We start from the raw sequence: 19,320 nt of genomic DNA on the forward strand, positions 1-19,320 counted from the left end.
ATGTAACAAACAGAGGACTCCCCCTCCTCCTCCTCCTCGTCGGCAGTTGATTTGTCACTGGATCTGCATTGTCACGCTGTAAACGTGACAGGGGTCCGTGGCGGGGGACGGATGCGGGGCCCGAGCGTGGATGTCGACGGCCCGGTGGCCCCCGTGAGTGACGGAGCCATGAATCAGCCCGGGAAACAACTGGGACCCCGGGGCCGCTTATGTCCATAGCAGATGGCGGTTGGGGAGTGGCCCCGGCGTGGGGAGAGAGAGAGAGAGAGAGAGAGAGAGAGAGAGAGCGAGCGCGGGGCCTGAGCAGCGTCGACACCCGGCGGGTTAAGGGGAGGTTATGGTTAGAACACGCTGCGTGCAGATGTGTGGAGCGCGGCGGAGAGCGGAGTTAACGCAGTGGTTTGTTGTTTACTGACTTTGGTGAGGAAATGCAAATGTCAGGCAGATTCAAAATGTGCCCAAAACGAAACCAAATCTAGACCTGTTATCTATTAGAATATTATTGTGTATTGGCAACTGACTAAGTGGCAGTTAGTTCATAAGGGACTCATGGTGTAGTGTCACCAACATTGGTTTGGACGAGAAAGAGAAGGGAACGTCTTCAAAAGAATGCAATCTTTAAGGGGTAAAAAAAAAAAAAAAAAAAGGAAAAGCCAGCACTGCCTGTTACCTAGAGCAGCCATCTTTAACTGGTTAAAACAAATACAATGAATAAATCTATGAAAAAAAAAGTAAGACATAACCCTACAGGTCGGAGACAGCGAGGCTACACTTATATCCCAACGTAAATTAAAGACAAGCGTCATCCGCAACTCACGGGGATGTAAATCACCTTTAGTTGGCCGTTTGAGGATTTCTCAGGCTCACCTCTTGCACTCCAGTAGAAGCCGGCGCTGGGTCTAAGTGGTGATCCATCACCAGGGGCCACATGGGCCTGGGGGGGACGGGACGGGGGGACGGGGGGGTTATGGGGCTGACATGAGAGCTCTGAGCTCAGATCCTGTCCATAATCCAGGAGGAACTCCCCCCCCCCCCCCCCCCCCGTTTACTGGCTCAGCTCACAGGTGTTTGGGACTAGCCTAGGTGCCACTGGGAGTCACTGGGAGCGTGAAGCCATGCCAGATACGCAGGGGGATTCTGCGAGGGAGGAGACGCATCTGTGCATGGACGTCCGGAAGCGTTTTGACTTGACACAGAGGGAGGGACACGACCATGGCTACCGGCGTGTTGGCCACTGGTCAACCGATATGGAACAGCAAATTGGCTTACAAGCACAGGAGTACACAAATCATTGTCGAGCCATCTGCGCGCACGCGCACACACACACACACACGCACGCACGCACGCACGCACACACACACACACACACAGCGTTTCCATGAAATTAACGACTGCCTCAACCCTTTAGCAATTCAGCAGGCTTAACTTTCAAGTGAAATAATAATAATGATATCGTGTTTTCAATTCCCCAAGGAAGAAAGCATGCAAACGTGCACTGGTGAGAAGTGTTTCAATTTGGCCCAATCCAATCCCCAAAGATGGACTCATATTCCTCCTTTACGTTGTTCTGTCAGTTACCTCACGCTCCAAGGAAATACTTTACACGCTCTTTAAAAGAAAATCCATCATTCAGGGATCACTTTCCTCCGCCCCCCCCGGATGGATTTAATGTTAGAAATGTTCTCTCATTAGTGCAATCCCAGTATCAAGTACATTGGCTTCCCTTTGAACAGAATGTTCATGCAGAACACAAATCTCCTGCTCTTATTGACTGAACTTACTGCAAGATACGGTACTGAGAACATTACGCATCAGATACAAAGAACAATGTCAAAAGCTTGTCTTTGAAGCAAGAGACTGATTTTCCGTAACAGTGCCCATAAACAATAAAGTGTTTTTGTTTCCTGATGCCGAAGTATCATTGTTAATGACGACCATTTCGAAGGGCAAGGGCATGGCACGAAATGAGTCATTTGATACAAATTCTGCAATGGATAGTTTTTCACCATAACTGTCACAGAATGCAAGGTTTTTCCATTAGCTCATCCCTGCCAGCACCTTATCACACAGATAGAGATGGGGGGGGGGGGAGAGACAGACGGACAGACAGAGTGAGAGCGAGAGAGAGCAAGACAGACAGACAGAGACAGACAGACAGACAGACCGAGAGAGAGTGAGACAGACAGACAGACACAGAGAGAGAGAGAGAGAGCGTGAGCGAGCGCGCTGGAGGATATGCGATGGGACAGGTCTCTTGGGACCCTGCTGTGCTGGAAACAGATGGAGAGAAGGTGAGGCTCTCCTTCCATCACACACTTCATACCACTTCCTAGTTTCCCACACTAACCGTCTCTTCGCCCTCTCTCTCCCCATCGCTCTCCCTCTTCATCTCCCCCTCAACCAGAGGGTGAAGGACAGGTCTGCGTTCTGCACATCGGCTTTATCTTCTTGTCAACACTCCCTTCGTACTCCCCCCGAGTACAGTTCCCAGTTTGGAACGGTACTCGGTACACTTGCCATATCTGCTACACTGTGAGCAGTGAGGTTTTACATCAGTAAGCCGTTAGCTTCACTGTCCAGTGTTCAAACTTTGTCCAATGTTTATGCACCATTTTATTTTATTTATTTCATTATTATTTCATTTCATTATTATTTTCCTTCTTGGTTGACAAAACCTATTCCATACCCCCATCCCCCACATACTGATTATCTATGTACGCAAAGCACATTTCTGAGGGCTTAGGAAAGCACTAATATGTGTGCAAGACATTGTATAATTCACAACTGAAATACTTAATGTAGATAATATAATTCACAACTGAAATACTTAATGTAGATAATATAGTCATATCGGAGGCCACTGTGAGGTTCAAATGATCGGGGGGGGAGAAGAGTTGAAACATGCTCCGGTGCGCCCTGGCTGGGAAAGCTAGTGAGCTGAACCCCAGCTATCTAAAGACTCCATCTTTCTTTCAAGTGAAGGCAGATGCTCCACATTTGATCAATGACAGAGCGTGTTTAACAACAACTCTCCCCGCCCTATGCCCCACGGACAGACTTCTTCCCCGAGGCACTGAGAGTAGTTCAAATTGTACAGTTTTACCGCCATTTATACTTACTATCATGTCAACGGTGCATATCAGGCAGCATCAACTAACCCAACACAACACACACATCTGCCCTCATCTTCTACTTCATTTCTTTCAAAAAAAAAAAAAAAATCAAAAATCAATCGAGTGGAAACCGCCTGATCTGAAAAACACACACACACACACACACACACACACACTGAACCAAGATGCACCGGACCATAAACGTTTAAGCTTATGAACATAAAATGTATATAAAACAACGTCCACGAGTCAAAACTCTTAACCCTCGCCTCCTCTACGGCCATGCTTTACCCATTAGGCGTGCGCGGAACCGACCCCCGCCTTCTTTCCACCCCCCGGGGCCGTAATAGCGTCATGCTCATGACCCCCGAGATACAGGCCACGTTAGTCTCGGTCCGTCTCTCGTGCCGTCTGGCTGCTCCGTCTACACGTTCCGAGCACAGCGTCCACCCCAGCCCCAGCCCCCCCCCCCCCCCGACCGCCCCTTGAAGACAGTGAGAGCCCAGATTTACGCTCTTCCCTGGGAATCACCCTGCATGTTGCCAAGGGCCTGTCAGACACATGCTGGCCAGAGGATGGAAGTGTGGTGTGTGGTGTGCGTGTGTGTGTGTGTGTGAAAGAAAAGGGGAAAAACATGTGATAAGTGCGGACTTCCGTGTATAAGGTACTCATAATTAAACAAACACGTGTGAGAGGGTTAGAGAGAATGCAGAAGTGTAATCGGAGAAATATGCAAATATCTGTGTGTAATATAAGATGGTTTCGGGACAACCAAGGTGTGTGTGTGCGTGTCAATAAAAGTGAACAGAGGCAGAGATAGACAAGCTGGCATTGTAGGCTTTTAAGGTCAACGGTCAGGTGTGTGTGCATGTGTCTGTACGTCTGTGTCTGTATGTGTCTGTGTGTGCATGAGTGTGTGCGTGTCTGTGTGTGGCTGTTTGTGTGCATCTGTGTGTGCGTAAGACAAGCTGGCATGAGTAGGCTTTTAAGGTCAGCGTTCAGGTGTGTGTGTGTGTTTGTGTGTGTGTGTCTGTGTGTGTGTCTGTGTGTGTGCGTGTGTGCCTGTGCATGAGTGAGCAGAGGTGCGTTAAAACAAGCACGGACAGCTTCAGTTTGAAATAACGAGAAATGAGCGAAAGACCGAGAGAGAGCGAGGGAGGGAGGGAGGGAGAGGGAGGGAGATGAAGGATGGATGACGACGATGGAAGGGTGGGTGGTGCCAGCCAGGGGTCATGACCTGGACAGGTTTCAAGGGAAGCTGCCAGCCAGCAGACTGGCGGGCTGTGGGGTGGAAAGAGCCTGAGCAGAGGAACGGCTTGAAGGGTAGAAGCGATAGAGAGGCTCGTCCTCCTGGACGTTGAGGAGGAAAGCTTTGCTGTCCAGCAGCTCAGGACGAGAGGCAGTGCGGGGGCTGGAAAGAGCCGTAACGCTGACAAACGGAAGACCGTCATCACTCAGGGCTATAAATCAGTATCATTGACTATTACATTATATGCTTGTGGAATCAAATTACCATGCGTGTGTGTTGTTTTTTTTTTTGTCAGAAGTTACGTATGTAAGTAAGTATGGTTATTCAAGCTCGTAATTCCAGACAGAACGCCTCCTTTTTGACAATATTTCAAACATACCGCGATATAAATGGATGCAGATTACACTACTGCAAAGAAATGATAAACAAATTAAATAAACAAACAGTGAAGGGAGGGTCTGGCCCGGTGAGAGCATAAGAAACATCTATCTCACCACAGAACGTGCTGAGAGATGAGGCTCATAATAGAGGAGCGGTAGACCAAGGCCAGAGATAAGCGAAAGGAAAGGCAGAAACACCGGGACGAGGGAGAAAGATGAAAAAGAACCAAGCAATGGAGGTAAAATCAACAGTGACTCGAGCGCAAGTCGGCAGACTGCGCGCACACACACGTGCACGTGAAGGCGCGCACGAGAGAGGCGACGCAAACATGGGGGGGGGGGGGGAAGAAGTGTACAAAAGGATCAGCTCCCCAGAAAAAAAAAAAAAAGAGGAAAATAAAAGATGCTGTTTTGCCGCGGGGCGGATCTGTTGTGGGAAACGTTCCCCAGGATCAGGGGCCGGGCTGTGGATCAAAGACGAGGGACGGGTGGTGGTGGTGGTGGTGGTGGTGTAACGCCTGCACCGAGATGACAACTGGGAGCGTGGTGTTTGCCTACTACGCCCCAGCGCTTGGGAGCGGGCAGGTAGCGCTTGACATGCAGCCAGGGCCCTCCAGGTCTGCTGTGCCGTCGTAAAAACTAAACCAACGGTGGCGCGCAACACCGGCGCCAAGTCCACAAGCTTCACGACACCGCCCTGTTCCCATCCATCATGTTCACACCCAAGCACCGCGCTGTGGGAGAGCGGGAAACCCAGGGGAGGGAGGGGCAGTTCACACGCAGAGCCACCTGCACACACACACACACACACACACACACACACACACACACACACACACACACACACACACACACACACACACACACACACACACACACACACACACACACACACACACACACACACACACACACACAACGGTGGGAGAGCCGAACCACAGGAGAGGAAAGATGGGTCACATGCACCCACCTGCAAGTACACACACAGGCCTGCAAGTACACACAGGCATGCACACACACACACACACACACACACACACACACACACACACACACTATGTTGGGAGAGTGGGCACACATGAGAGGAGAGACGGTTCACACGCACGCACCTCCAAGTACACACACACACACACACACCATGAACCTTGAACACACACACACACACACACACACACACACACACACACACAGGTGCGGCAACGCACTAAGACGCTACGTCATCCCATCCAACAGAGGAGCAGCTCCTCTCACTAATCACGCCAACGGAAGCTGCTCGGAAGAGGGGGAGAGGAGCAAGACGGGAGGAGAAGGTGGAGGAAGGGGAGAGAAGATGAAAGGCCCCGAGAGGAGAGCGGGGCCGAGAGGGCATTCCACCGAACAGGCCCAGACAACCAGAGCACTATTGTATTCTAACCTCACATCTGCGTGACACACACACACACACACACACAATCACACATACACACCCACACACACGCGTACTCACCCACACACAACCGCTCAGCCATGACTAAGGATTTAATCTCACCGGAAAAAGAGGTGGGGGTGTGGGGTGGTGGTGGGGGGGGGGGGGGGGGGGGGGGCACTGCAGAACAGAGCTGAGGTAATAACGTGACTGTGTGCACTTTTGTGCACGCACACACACACACAGACACACACTCACACGTGGACGAGTGCACCCGTTCCGGCCTGTGTACTGTACAGACACGCGCTCTCCATCAATCTGACATGCAGAGAAACGGGCCAGGAAGAGAGAGAAGGAGGAGGAGGAGGAGGAGGAGGAGGAGGGGGGGGACGGGGGGGGGACGAGGAGGAACAAGGAGGAGGAGGTGGGAGGCGGATGACAGGCAGGAACCACAGCCTCTCTTTCACATGGGGCCAATTCATCTGACATGTGAAGAGCCGGGGATTTCATGCCTAAAGAGCCTTTACAGTCCCCTTTACACACCCCCCCACCCCCAGCCTCCAGCCCCGTTTGCACAGCAATTTGCCAACTTGAGAGCAGGCTGTCGCTCTTTCACCGGGTGAGGAAGAGACGCGGGCAAGCGGAACGGAGGTGGGGAGCAGGGAGGTGAGGGGATGTGGGGGGGGGGTTAGAGCAAAGGCTTTGGTTTACACAGGAACCTTAAGAGCATTTGGATGTTACCTGCAGTTCAGATATTCTTCCCACCGGCAGCCACAGAAAGCAAGATAATGTGCGATTCCTAGAGCAAACATCCTCCCGTACATTATGCCGTCTCCAACAGTTATGGGGGGGATAGGGGGAAACAAAGACGAGGGCACAAAGGTTTTTGGAAACCCTCTTTTGGGGGACGGACGGACAGATTAGACGTCATTCAATGACCTCATTGTTTATGATACAGTTTAAAAGAAAATGGGAGTAGATCCAGGATGTTGCAATGCATTCTCCTGCAGCAGGTTCTGCTTTAGCCTTCTTGACAGGGGACAGTGCTTATTAGAGGATACACAGCTGCTGACACACACGCACACGCACACTAAAGCTTTATTGTGTGATTACCGCTGTTTGTATACTCCCATGGCTTCTGCCACACACACACACACACACACACACACACCAAATAAACAGCAGAACAAGCACACACACGCATGTGAAACGCGAGGCTCGCCTGGCGTGTGCACGTCTGTCACAGGACAGAGGGCTCTTGACACCGGCCTGCCCCCGAGAACAGCAGCATAGTTTGGTTAACAGCCCTCTGTTTATCCCCGAGCCCCCACCCCACCAAGAACTGGTTGTCAGGTGAGAGACGGGAGCACCCCCCCACCCCCCCCGCCCAGTGAGAGAGAGAGATAGAACGAGAGAAAGATAAAGAGATAAGAGAGAAATAGAGAAAGATTAAAAATATATTACATTTTGATTAGTTCATATTGAGCATTGTTATTGCCAATAGTCAATAAAGAGAGCGCCTTTATTAACTATTGCCAATACAAATGCTCAACACTTAATATATGATCATATTTTGAGTCAAGTTGATCTGATTTGAAGATTTGACTCCCCATAACATCAGAGCACGTTGTCGCATGGGCCGGAATAATTTGAACAATGTGCTTTCAATGAAAGGAACAATACCCCATTAATCTGCGTCACAAACGCTCAACATCCATCAGCCACGCCATGCAATTTTCATGAGTTGTTAAGCAGGGTGGGCCGCGGGTGAGGGGCTGTCTGGAGCAGGTAGCCTGTGGAGCAGGATGACCTTCAGGGTCACACCTTGTTGTGGGCCGGAGGCACGGGCTGCCTGCTCCAGACACGCCAGCACCTCTCCGGAGGCTGTGTGTGTGCGTGTGCGTGTTCATGCGTGTGTGTGTTTGTGTTTCTGCGTGTTTGTGTTTCTGCATGTGTGTGCGTGTGTTTCTGCGTGTGTGTGCGTGTGTGTTTCTTTGTGTGTGCGTGTGTGTTTCTTTGTGTGTGTGTGTGTGTTTCTGCATGTGTGTGTTTCTGCGCGCGTGCGTGCGTGCGTGCGTGCGTGCGTGCGTGCGTGCGTGCGTGCGTGCGTGCGTGCGTGCGTGTGTGTGTGTGTACATTCCCATCACAACAAAAGTCAGGAAGGAGGTAGTGCGGACATTTGTTATTTGCTGCAAGTTTCATTTCCTTACAACAAGCAATGGTGAAATGAAACATTAGACGTAAACAAACCATCTGAACATTGTTACCCTGTTATGTGGGTACCTCCATGTCCCTGTACACACAGATATTTGCATATTTCTCTGATTACACTTCTGCATTCTCTCTAACCCTCTCACACTTTTTGTTTAATTACGAGTACCTTATACATGGAAGTCCGCACTTATCACATGTTTTTCCCCTTTTCTTTCACACACACACACACACACACACACACACACACACACACACACACACACACACACACACACACACACTTCCATCCTCTGGCCAGCATGTGTCATGAGTTCAGCAATTACAGCGTTAATATTTATACATAAAAGTAGGCTATTTGAAATCATACGCTGGCCAATAGCACATCTTTTCATGAGCTAAACTTTGGGTGCTCTTCAGGAACTCCCCTACGTCGTACTTTGACTTAAGGAATGCGTTTGGTTCTGTGCTCTGAGGCAGATCGCTCCGTCAGACGGCGAGTCAGTCTCCGCCGCTCATTTACAGAGATTGACACCCAGCTCACACACACACACACACACACACACACACACACACACACACACACACACACACACACACACACAGACAGACAGTGCTCTATGTGGGATGTCTAACAACCCACATCCTCCCCTCTCCCGCTGTCTGACATAAGCGAAACCGCGGTATATGGATTCATTGATGAGAGGAAAGCCCCCTTCATCTCAGATTCAAGACGTTTTAAACAACGATATGAGAAAAAAAGAAAACGATTACACAAATCCGTCCCGTCTCAAGACAAGAGCGATTAAAAAAAACAACAACTAAAAACCCTGTTGATTAGCACAACGTCAACGACACTTTAAAAAGGCAACATAACCAGCGTCGCAGGACTTGATGTTTGAGGCTGGAAGTCTAGAGGCTCCCCTCCGCCCCGGGAGCGGGAGTCCTGCCGTGCGCTAATTGCTGTTGTCGACGTCGCGGTACGCGTTTGTAATTAAAACACTCAAACTCGACAAGTCAAGTCTGCCTGGGCTTTAGGCTTTAACAGGGACGTCACTTTAACAAGTCCAAACAAAAACTAATTAACGGCACGCCGGTGATAATTCTAGGCTGCGGAGCGCGCTCTGACGTCTGCTCACCGCCAGCTTCACTCTCCCACACCGCTTGACAGTTTATAGTGCTTAGGATAAACAGTGGGCTTTTTACACATACTCTCCTGTGTTAAGCTAATGTCTTCCGGAATGATTAACAGATGGCCTTACAACCGTAATAAAATCCCCCCCATGCATCTATGCCCTATCTTTACACTCAAGACATTGCGATTGTGTGTGTGTGTGTGTGTGTGTGTCTGTGTGTGTGTGTCCGCGCACGTGCATGCCTGTGTGTGCATGTGTGTGTGTGTGTGTGTGTGTGTGTGTGCCTGTGTGCACACGCACAAAAGCGCCCCTGCACAAGAGATCGCTTAGCAGATACCAAAGGCATTCCCACATCCCACATCTCCCACGGAGATGAGTCTTCCACGGTGGGAAGTGGGAATGTCACGCCTATTTGGAGGGGGAGGAGGGCTGGGGATAGTCTTTCCATATAGGGCGTGCGAGGCTAGACAGGCCTGGGCATTCCTGACACTGTGTAGAGACAGAGAGAGGACTTGAGGGGAGAGAGAGAGAGAGAGTGAGAGAGAGGGAGAGGGAGAGTGAGGGGGGAGTTGGGGGTTGGGGGGGGGACAGGCATGTGTTCGGTGTCCTCTGTAACTGAAAACCGGGCTCCATGCATGGGGGGACATTAAGACCAGCGCCCTTTAGATTTGTCTGAGCGAGCGTCGATGGTTAGAGGTGTGTTCGACACCCAGATCTTCTTCTAAGACATGGGCTGTGTCCAACATCGCACCAATCGCTCATGTAAATATGCAGAACAACATGGCTGTCACGAAAGAGGAGCGTGCGGGCAGGATGACCTCCAGTTGCGTTACTGGCCACTACTTTACTGTGAAACATTAAGGCCAACATTGTGGAGGCTGCTGCGGCCCCAAATGGGTGCCTTTGGATGCAAGTATTAGGAATTTTCAGTATAGAAAGACAGTACCAAGAAAATGTGTGATTTTAAGCAAATCTTTCATGGTACAGCTGTTAACAAGCTAATATTAAGTAATAATCTAAATCTTGAATGGCTGACTTATTCAGCTGCAGTTTAAGCCCCGCTTTTGTTACAGAGAAAGCAAATGATTATTAACGTCATAATCTGATAAGAGTAACGTTTTGGCATTTACAGGTAAACTAGAAGGAAGCAATTGCATTCGTTAATAATTTGGTGTATGTGTGCTTGCATGCATGCATGCATGTGTGTACAAGGCCGAAGCACTGAAGGATGCCAGGTTGTGTTTGGTTAGCTCAACTGATTTCCAGCTTTGCCCTGAAAACAAACAAGACAGGCAGCAGCCATTCACCGGCAGACCCTTTACAGAGAGGTCCTTATCAGGGCCGCAGGAAGGAAAGAATCAAGAATAAACATCACAGATAGAGGGAAGACAGAGGGAAAGGGTGGCAAGTTCAGTGCGTGGGTGGCAATCGTGTAAATGTTAAGTCACACTGCTGATTTGATGTAACACACACCTGTGTGTTTGTGCGTGTGTGCGCGTGCGTGTAAGTGTGTGTTCCTGCAGGCTCACTTTTTCCGATACTAAGGCTTGGGGTTATCAATGAGATCTTTGAGTCTATAGACCAGAGGTTCTACAACCAGGAAACACAGCACTAAATGTCATCCATCTTGGAACGGACGACATCAGATAGGTAAGGGTAGGTAGGTGTGTCTTACCACCCAGGCATCATGCAGAACGCACAATACAAACACACAGCGCATTGATATGGATGTATCAATATGTGCAACCCTCAAGGTAAGGTCTCTCTCTCAAGAGACGTGGTTAGGTAAAGGTTACTTGGAAATGGGTACTTAAGAGGAGTGTATGTGTGCACAGGCATGCATTGCAAGTGTGTAATCATTGCCTGGGCATATGGGAAGGTCAGTGAGTGTATGTCTGTGTGGGTATGAACATATGTACATTAGAGGTGTGTGTGTGCACACATTAAACGGTGTGTGTGTGTGGGTGTGCGACAGGAGACGGGGAGGTTAGGTCCAGGTCTGGCGGCACGCCTAGCTCGTGCTGCACCACCAGCACACCACTGTCGCCACTTAGCTTAATAGGAGGACTGCTGAGGACGCTTCAAACACGCGGCTGCAGCCCTGTTATTAAGCCCCACTGCCAACGGATGGCTAATAATTACCGTGACGCGCCAGGGAAAGGCCTTTTTTGGCAGCTAAAGGCACGCCATTAAAAAGGCATGTAAACACACGGGCGTCCATTTCCAGTCATATCATATGTCAATGTTTGATGTACTTGTCTTTTTTTTCTTTTTTTTTTACTGTGTAACCAAGGTATTGGAAGTAATGCCTTGCTCAAAACGCCAGCACCACGAGACGACGAGGTGTATATCGTGGTGGCTGAAGTCATTCAGCGCTGAGATACAGACATACATTTTATAAACTTCATATAAAGTATTTTCCCATCCATGGGAATGGCCCCGTAACCAAACATGCTCCAATGGCTCCACTGGAGCGGTTGAGGGTTGGAAAGTGGGCCGCTGAATGCATGTGGTCAGCCATGCCTGGGTCGGAGACAGCGTTTATAAAAACTCAGGGAAAGTTTGTTTTGTTGTTGTTGTTGTTGTTGTAGTTAGGCGAGTGTCTGCAAGTATCGGTGGTCTATATGGGTCTGGGCTTGCCTTCGCTGGCACAGGCCAGATCTGGCTAATAGTCAACATTCAGGGGAGTGGGTGGAGATGGGGTCAATGCTCTGTGTGTGTGTGTGTGTGTGTGTGTGTGTGTGTGTGTGTGTGTGTGTGTGTGTGTGTGTGAGAGAGAGCGTGCCACAGCTGAAAGTAGAAGCCTCTCCCAGGGTCTGGTTACCAGCGGGGGGTCCAAACAGAAACAAGAATCAGAGTCTGCAAGTAACTCATTCAGCCGACACACACACACACACACACACACACACACACACACACACACACACGTTTGCCAGTTGACCTTTGACATCCCACCCTTCCCAGAGTACCTGTCCGACAAAGACCAGTCATCATTGACACCAGCTATGCGGTCTGACAGAGGCTGCTTGAGTGACTACACCCTACATACCTGCTTAGCATCAGCCCTTTAAAGCACATGAGCTTGACACCAGCAAAACCCTGTGATCCACCCATATGGGCCTGTTAATGCATGGAAAACAGCCACCGCCTGGGAGCCTGGAACCGACCATTTAAACCTGAAAAACAGGCGAGATAAGGTCTAGCAGGCCAGGCTGGGTCCGGCGGTCAACGCGTTTGTGTTTTGGGAGACTGTGGAAAGCACTCGTGCTGTGCTGAGAAGCAGCACTTATGACTGTAATAAAACTGGTGCTCTCATTTAGGGCTGCGCAGTTCTGGTCGGTTGGTCGGTCGTTATGCACTTGTTTGACCAAATTCTCATTGGTCGGACATTCGCTGGAAAAAAGTGATCGTCGGTCTGGCAGCATTTTATTAAAGTAAGGTATGCATATGTATCATCTAATGGAGTGGATCATAAATCCACTGACTTTCTCAGAACAGCACTTACGTGATATTAGCAGGTAGAGTAGAATGTACTGTTGCCGATTATGAAAATCAAGAGATAACGCACAGATTTCTGTTTGTTTGGTCGAACTTCAGTCGACCAGGATTTTCCCCACCATAATTGAAATGGCTCCAGTTCAGTTTGGCATAAATTAAAATGAAATGGGAAGAGAGAAAAAACGAAACCTTAATGAGGCAATTATGGCGTTACACACTAATTGAGACGTGAACAAAAGTGGGACAACACTTTTTTTTCTCTGCTTATTGTTTTAGTGGGGCGAGTTAGAGAGAAGCAGCGATAGACCGAGAGAAGGAGAGAGACATCGATAGAAAGAGAAGAGAGGGCGAGAGAAAGATAAAAAAAAAGTCATAAAACATGCATCCAGGGTGAGAAAAAAACAAATCTGTGAAACAAAAACAGTGAAGAACATAAAAATAGACGGTCAGAAGACACAGACAGACAGATAGACGCAGAGAGAGGTGGTGGAGGAGAAGGGGAGAGAGAGACCGAGAGAGGGGGGGATAGAGAGACGGATAGAAATAGCGTCAGAGCGAGTCGGGGCTTGTCTTGCTGGCGTGTGGGCACAGTGCAAATTGCGGCGTGTTTAATCAGCAGAGTTGTGTTAACAAGGAGCAGGCAGGCTGCTGGACCTGACAGGCAGCGGGCCGATGCACGGCTATAGTGTACAAACACACACACGTCTGTGGCAGTTAAAGCCTCTCGACATTTTTACTATGCAACCGCGCGCACACACCTCCCTATTTTCGTGACAGTTAAAGATTCGACTCATTTTGTATTACACACAGACACACCAAGAATGCCTGTATCTTTCTTATTCAATCAATCAAACAAGCAATCAATCAATCCAGATAAGATGAAATAAAGCTTTTGGATATAAAGATAACAAACCAATATAGATTATCTGAAATACAACACTCGTGCACAAATGGAGCTTCAAATGAGGCAAAGAGTCAGTTTCAGATCACATGGTTGGCCCTGAGATGTGTTTGATCGATATTCAACAGAGCCCAATCGACTGGGACAGCCAGAGGGACAAGAAGAAGACCTGAGGCTTCCGTGAACATGCATTCTTTAGAGACTACTGCCACCTCCTGGTAGCACCAGAGAGTCCAATAAGAGGGGAGAGCTGATTTAAAGAGACTGCGTGTATGTGTGTGAGGCAGTGAGTGAGAGAGTGAATGAGTGTGTGAGTGTGAGTGTGTGTGTGTGTCTGTGAGAGAGAGTGAATGAGTGACTCACTGAGGTCCTCGGCCAGCTGGACACGTCGCCCGATGATGAGGTGCTTCTTCTTCTCTGAGTCCTCTCCAAAGTCCTCCAGGACTTCCTTTACGTTTTTCTCCAGACGTCGTACTGGATAAATAGTGGGGAAGGGACAGGGATTAAAGAATGAAAACACAGAAAACAATCAAAAAAACAAGAACAAAACAATGCGGAACGAAGCAACGCTAATCCCCACCCACAATCGTTTTTTCCTGTTGGCTATGAATAATTAATAAATGATTTGTGTATTCCGACACACAAACTGTAGTCTGTACATCTCCATAGACATAGTAGTCATTTTCAGCTATTCGATTGACAGCAAACCCGCTGAAAATAAACAAAACAAAAAAAACCTCCAACTGTTTTTTTGCCTCGTAAGGGAGGAAAAATAAGGAACCAACAGCAGCCCATAACCAGGGTGTGCACGCGTGTCTGGGACTACAAGGTGTTCAGGTTTATTACCGCCGAGGACCTCGCACACACGCTCATTCCACTAATAGGCAAAGCGTTGAGCGGCGACGGTGGGACTAATTAGGCTACTGTGTGCGGGGGAGTGTTTGCTCACGGAGGAAACCAGTCAGAAACCTTGCCTCTAATTGGCCTGTGATTGGCTGCAACCGCTCTAATGGATGGAGTGTGTCTGGTGCGGAGAGGGAGTGACTGTGGGGTGAGAGCACTGGCAGCGAACACGCGCAGGGTTCTCTGGAGATTCTATTAAAAACATTCCCTGTGGACCAAAGTATTGCACGAGGCGCTTGTGATGGTAGTGGTGAAGAAATTACCCTCTGGGTCAGTGATCACTGAATTAAACATTGCCGTTTCTTTTGTTTTAACACTTGATACAAATTCAAACATTTAAAGTTTAGGTATTTAGGTATTAAGTTAAGGGACAACTTCTGTAGTGGTATGATCCCCATGTATATTGGGTTGTATGACTCTCTACCCGTCTCATTATGCACGTTCTACTCAAGACACTTTCAAATCAATGAGAAAATAGGAAAAATAATACTCTTTGAAATGATTTGGGTTCAGATCAACCTCTTTAGAGGCGATTATGGACATTCAGTTAACCAGAAGCAGTTCCAAATGGGACCACTACAATTTCGTGAGCGTACCCTCATTGTTGGTGAGCTGCTGTCTCAGTGTGTTGGCCGTGATCATCAGCATCCTCTGGATCCGCCAGAACAACACCACGTCGTTGCACTCCAACTGTAGGTGTAGGTGTGTCCGTGCGCATGCGTGAAGGAGAAACATAGGAACACAAGTTAGCGGTCCGATCCTCGGTTCATTCAGATGTTTAGCGTAGATCCAGTTATGAGCGGGAGCCCACATGCACTCACTACCTCCCTCACCTCAGCGTCCACAAAGTGCCTCTGGTAGTAGTAGAAGCCCTTCTTGCACAGGTTACAGTGGATCAGCGCCTTCTGCAGGAAGTGGCGGCGGTACATCTGGTGCCACGTGTCCTTGATCTGAGGAACGCAGGAGGATTGGAGGATTGGTCGGTTTGTGTCCATTCCATTACTTGAAGAAGGAGGCAAGATAATCTAGTGGTCAGGAGGTTTTTAACCCCAATGTCTGCAGTCTAACTGAAGGCATAATCTATTCCAAAGGTGCAAACTTTATTTTCCCATTTTAAATTTAAAAAAAGAATAGTAATAAAAAAGTGTCCCCAAAAAGACTTAATGACACACATTTAGTAATGTGTCATACGATACAAGGAGGTTGTTTGATGTTCCATGGTCAGACTGCCACTATTATGTGCGATATTGCATCCTATCCTGATGGGTTTGCGGGTCCCAGGGCCTGGGGTCTCACCAGCACGGGGTCCACCTGCACCCCTCGGCCCTCCAGGTTCTTGCGGACCGTGGTGACCTCGTCGTTGGCCAGGTAGGCCGTGTGCTCCTCGTTGAGCTTCAGCAGGCGCTCCAGCTCGTTCTTGGTTTCGTTGCGGATGTGCTGCATTGAGGGAAACGGGATACAGACACCAGGTCATTTAAAAAATGTTTATATATATTTTCTTTTTCTTTTTTTACATACAAATGAGGGCAGGTGACCTCACGGTTTGCTTTGTGATAACTGGAAGTAGGCCTGCTCTCATACGTTTGAAGCCTCGATTCTTCAGAAACTTTAAGGATACATTGAAGCTCTCCATCATCCATGCAGCAATCCTATATGATATTGTAGTTTGCATAATTTAAATAACACTGCAGAAATTATATACATTTTTCTTGGATTTATCGATTATCTGAAGCATGAAATGATGTCTTCAGGCCAGCCAGGCCAAGATTGTATTTAAAACTCAAAGTTTCCTTCCCTGAGGAGGCTAGTGTTGGGGTCAAGTTAGTGTCCATAGTTTCCTCCATAGTCTTCAATAAATAGTATTCAATAACCCTATACAGCTGTAGTATCTTGGGACCTGGGGAGAACCAATGGACTACGGCACAGTATAGAAGTGACCTCTGACCTGATCGGGCGTCCGATTGGACCAGTTCATCCACCTCTGCTTCCAGTCGGGCCCCACCATGTCCTGGATCACGGACTCGGCTTGAAATGAAAAAATAAAGATAGAAAATGACATAACTGAACGTCTGTCCCTCTCTGCACATTTTGCACTAAATGTTAGATTTTTCCACTAGGTTTAGAGAGTCTAAGAGTCTAACCCTTTGCCTTAGCGAGGACTCGACATAAGGGGGCCTCAACAAATAACAACTAAAGCCCAAATCAGTCTGTCATGCGAAGAGCCTCCCATAGCTTATTGACGTATCGCAATTTTCTGGGGGGGGGGGGGGGGGGGGGTACACAGCGAGTTATTGCTGATTCGTCAAGCAGCAAGCATCCGTTCAAATCAAAACACAAATTTCAGTTGGTTGCGATACTCTTCACAGCGGTACATTTGAATGATTTTTGAAACATTGTTATCGGATAAATTGTGTATATGGATAAATTGCTTTTTCGACACATCGTCAACGGAGTGGACTTTGTTTGGCGTTTCTGAAGAGACCCGTGTGGGTTCTTCACAATCAAGTAGAACAACCGCAGACGTGGGAATTCAGCTGCAGCTAGACGTGAACCATGGTTAGTCAGTGTAACACTACAAAGAACATTGCCACTCCGGTTCCACTGTGTGGTGACAGGGTTCTACGGTAGGTAAGGACTCCCTGAGGTACATGGTAAAGGTTACATACTGTCTTTGAGGCGGGACTGCAGAGTCTCATCCATGAACTGGATGGCTGCGTCCCACTGGGGCTTGTCTGTAATGGAGCGGTCCTCCAGGGCGTTGTGTTGGATCACTCTCTGAACACACACACACACACACACACACACACACACACACACACACACACACACACACACACACACACACACACACACACACACACACACACACACACACACACACACTTTAAAAAACTAGAAACGTTTATCATTATTAACAACTTTGGCTTTGTTATATTGCAAGTATAACGCTTATGCTTTCATAGTAGTTTTAATTGGGACACACTGAGTGCGATATTCAGTGGCCAATTGAAACAAGACAAACCCACACTGATTTAATTGAATCCTTCATTGAATTTTAACTCCCTTGAGTTGAGTCACAACGTCATGCTGCGAATCTTGTCATATTTCGTGTTGTCTTTTTTTTTTTACGTTTAGTGCACAAATATAAAATGACAGCTGCCTCAGCATTAGCCAGGAAGAGCCCGAGTGACAGGGTCACGTCCGTGGTGGGTAGGGGCTGCTCACCAGGCTGTCCATGGCCCTCTCGTTCCACTTGTGCCGCTTGATGCTCTCGTCCTTCACTGCCTCCTTCAGCTTGTCAAAGATGTCGTCCTGGTCCTTCCCTTTGTACTCGGCCATGAAGCGGGCAAACTCCTCCTGCAACGTCTCCCACGCAACCTGGGTGTCACAGAGGAGAATGCATAGAGGAGGGCAGCGGGCACCGAGGATTAAGCCAGTGCGTGTCCTTAACGTCCACTCCTCGCTGAACAAACATACGGCTGAGGAAGAATTACCGCAAGAAGTCAACTTACATTATTTTTCTAAAAGCATTAGCATCATAGCATAAAATAGCAGAATAAAGTCATATTTTGGCCAACATTCCATAAACACTATCTGCCTAAGTAATCTATCTGACTTAGACATTTTTGATGCTTAATACAAGATGAACCTTAAAATATGACTTAAGCAATTATGCTATGAGGCTAACAAAATGTAATTTGTATTAAACAAATAGTTAGGGTATCATATCAGAGTAGCATGTCTCAAAAACAAGTTGGGTCAACCACATGAATCAGAATTCAACAATTTAGAGATCTTTTTTATTAATATTAATAATTTGCATCATTACCTCCAGTGCTTTGTGAGGCAGCTGCTTGTCGGTCCACTGTTTGAGCTTGATGTCCACCGTGGTGTTGAATGTGCCCGAGTTCATGGTCTGGGCAGCAGGCAGGTAGATGTTCTCGATCACATGGGTGGACACGCGCTCCCACAGCTTCTTCTGCAGTATGGCCTCCCTGGGGGGGGGGGGAGCAGGAGGAAGGGGGAGAGGTTAAAGGTCATGTAGAATAAATAACGACGTCGGATCAGGTGCACTTTTAAAATGTTGTTGTACTGTTATGGACATGGTGTCGCTGATTTAGGAATTTACCACCTCAAACTAATTAGGATAATTCCAGTTGATTCCAGGTGAGTAATTGATTTACTAACGAGCATTTTTGGTTTGTCTTTTTAAATTTTTTATAGAAAATCTGCCACAGTCTGCCACATTATAACAAAAAGCCTATTTTTTTTATCAGAATTATTAAGTATTTCAAAAATAATAATGTAAAAAATAAATCTATATATTTTATTAAAATCTAAAAATCTTATGGATGAACTGACGAATGGACCAGTGAATTGGTCATAGCTGGGCTACAGCTCCAGCAGTAAGTAATCCACAGGGGCAGGGGAACAATGAGCAGAGGGGGCCCGGGTCAGCATCACTCCCCACTATCGAGCCCAAACGCCACCAGCTCGCTACTATCCCTCGTTGCACTTGACTGT

At 48.0% G+C, this 19,320-nt stretch overlaps 1 protein-coding gene across 6 annotated transcripts in view; it reads right to left on the reverse strand.

Moving 5' to 3' along the window:
- The window catches only part of opa1 (OPA1 mitochondrial dynamin like GTPase), a 43,058-nt gene that overhangs the window by 7,761 nt on the left and 15,977 nt on the right, over positions 1-19,320 (reverse strand). For all 6 annotated transcript variants that reach the window (XM_084473238.1, XM_084473236.1, XM_084473235.1 and 3 more), the window contains 8 exons: positions 18,626-18,791; positions 18,022-18,174; positions 17,463-17,571; positions 16,742-16,821; positions 16,093-16,233; positions 15,630-15,746; positions 15,393-15,486; positions 14,257-14,367 (listed from right to left, as the gene is read on the reverse strand). In XM_084473238.1, coding sequence (XP_084329364.1) covers positions 14,257-14,367; positions 15,393-15,486; positions 15,630-15,746; positions 16,093-16,233; positions 16,742-16,821; positions 17,463-17,571; positions 18,022-18,174; positions 18,626-18,791 — 971 coding nt within the window. The remainder of the gene's footprint in view (positions 1-14,256; positions 14,368-15,392; positions 15,487-15,629; positions 15,747-16,092; positions 16,234-16,741; positions 16,822-17,462; positions 17,572-18,021; positions 18,175-18,625; positions 18,792-19,320) is intronic.

This window comes from Micromesistius poutassou, assembly GCF_964030765.1.
Source record: "Micromesistius poutassou genome assembly, chromosome: 9".
NCBI classification, from domain to species: Eukaryota; Metazoa; Chordata; class Actinopteri; order Gadiformes; family Gadidae; genus Micromesistius; species Micromesistius poutassou.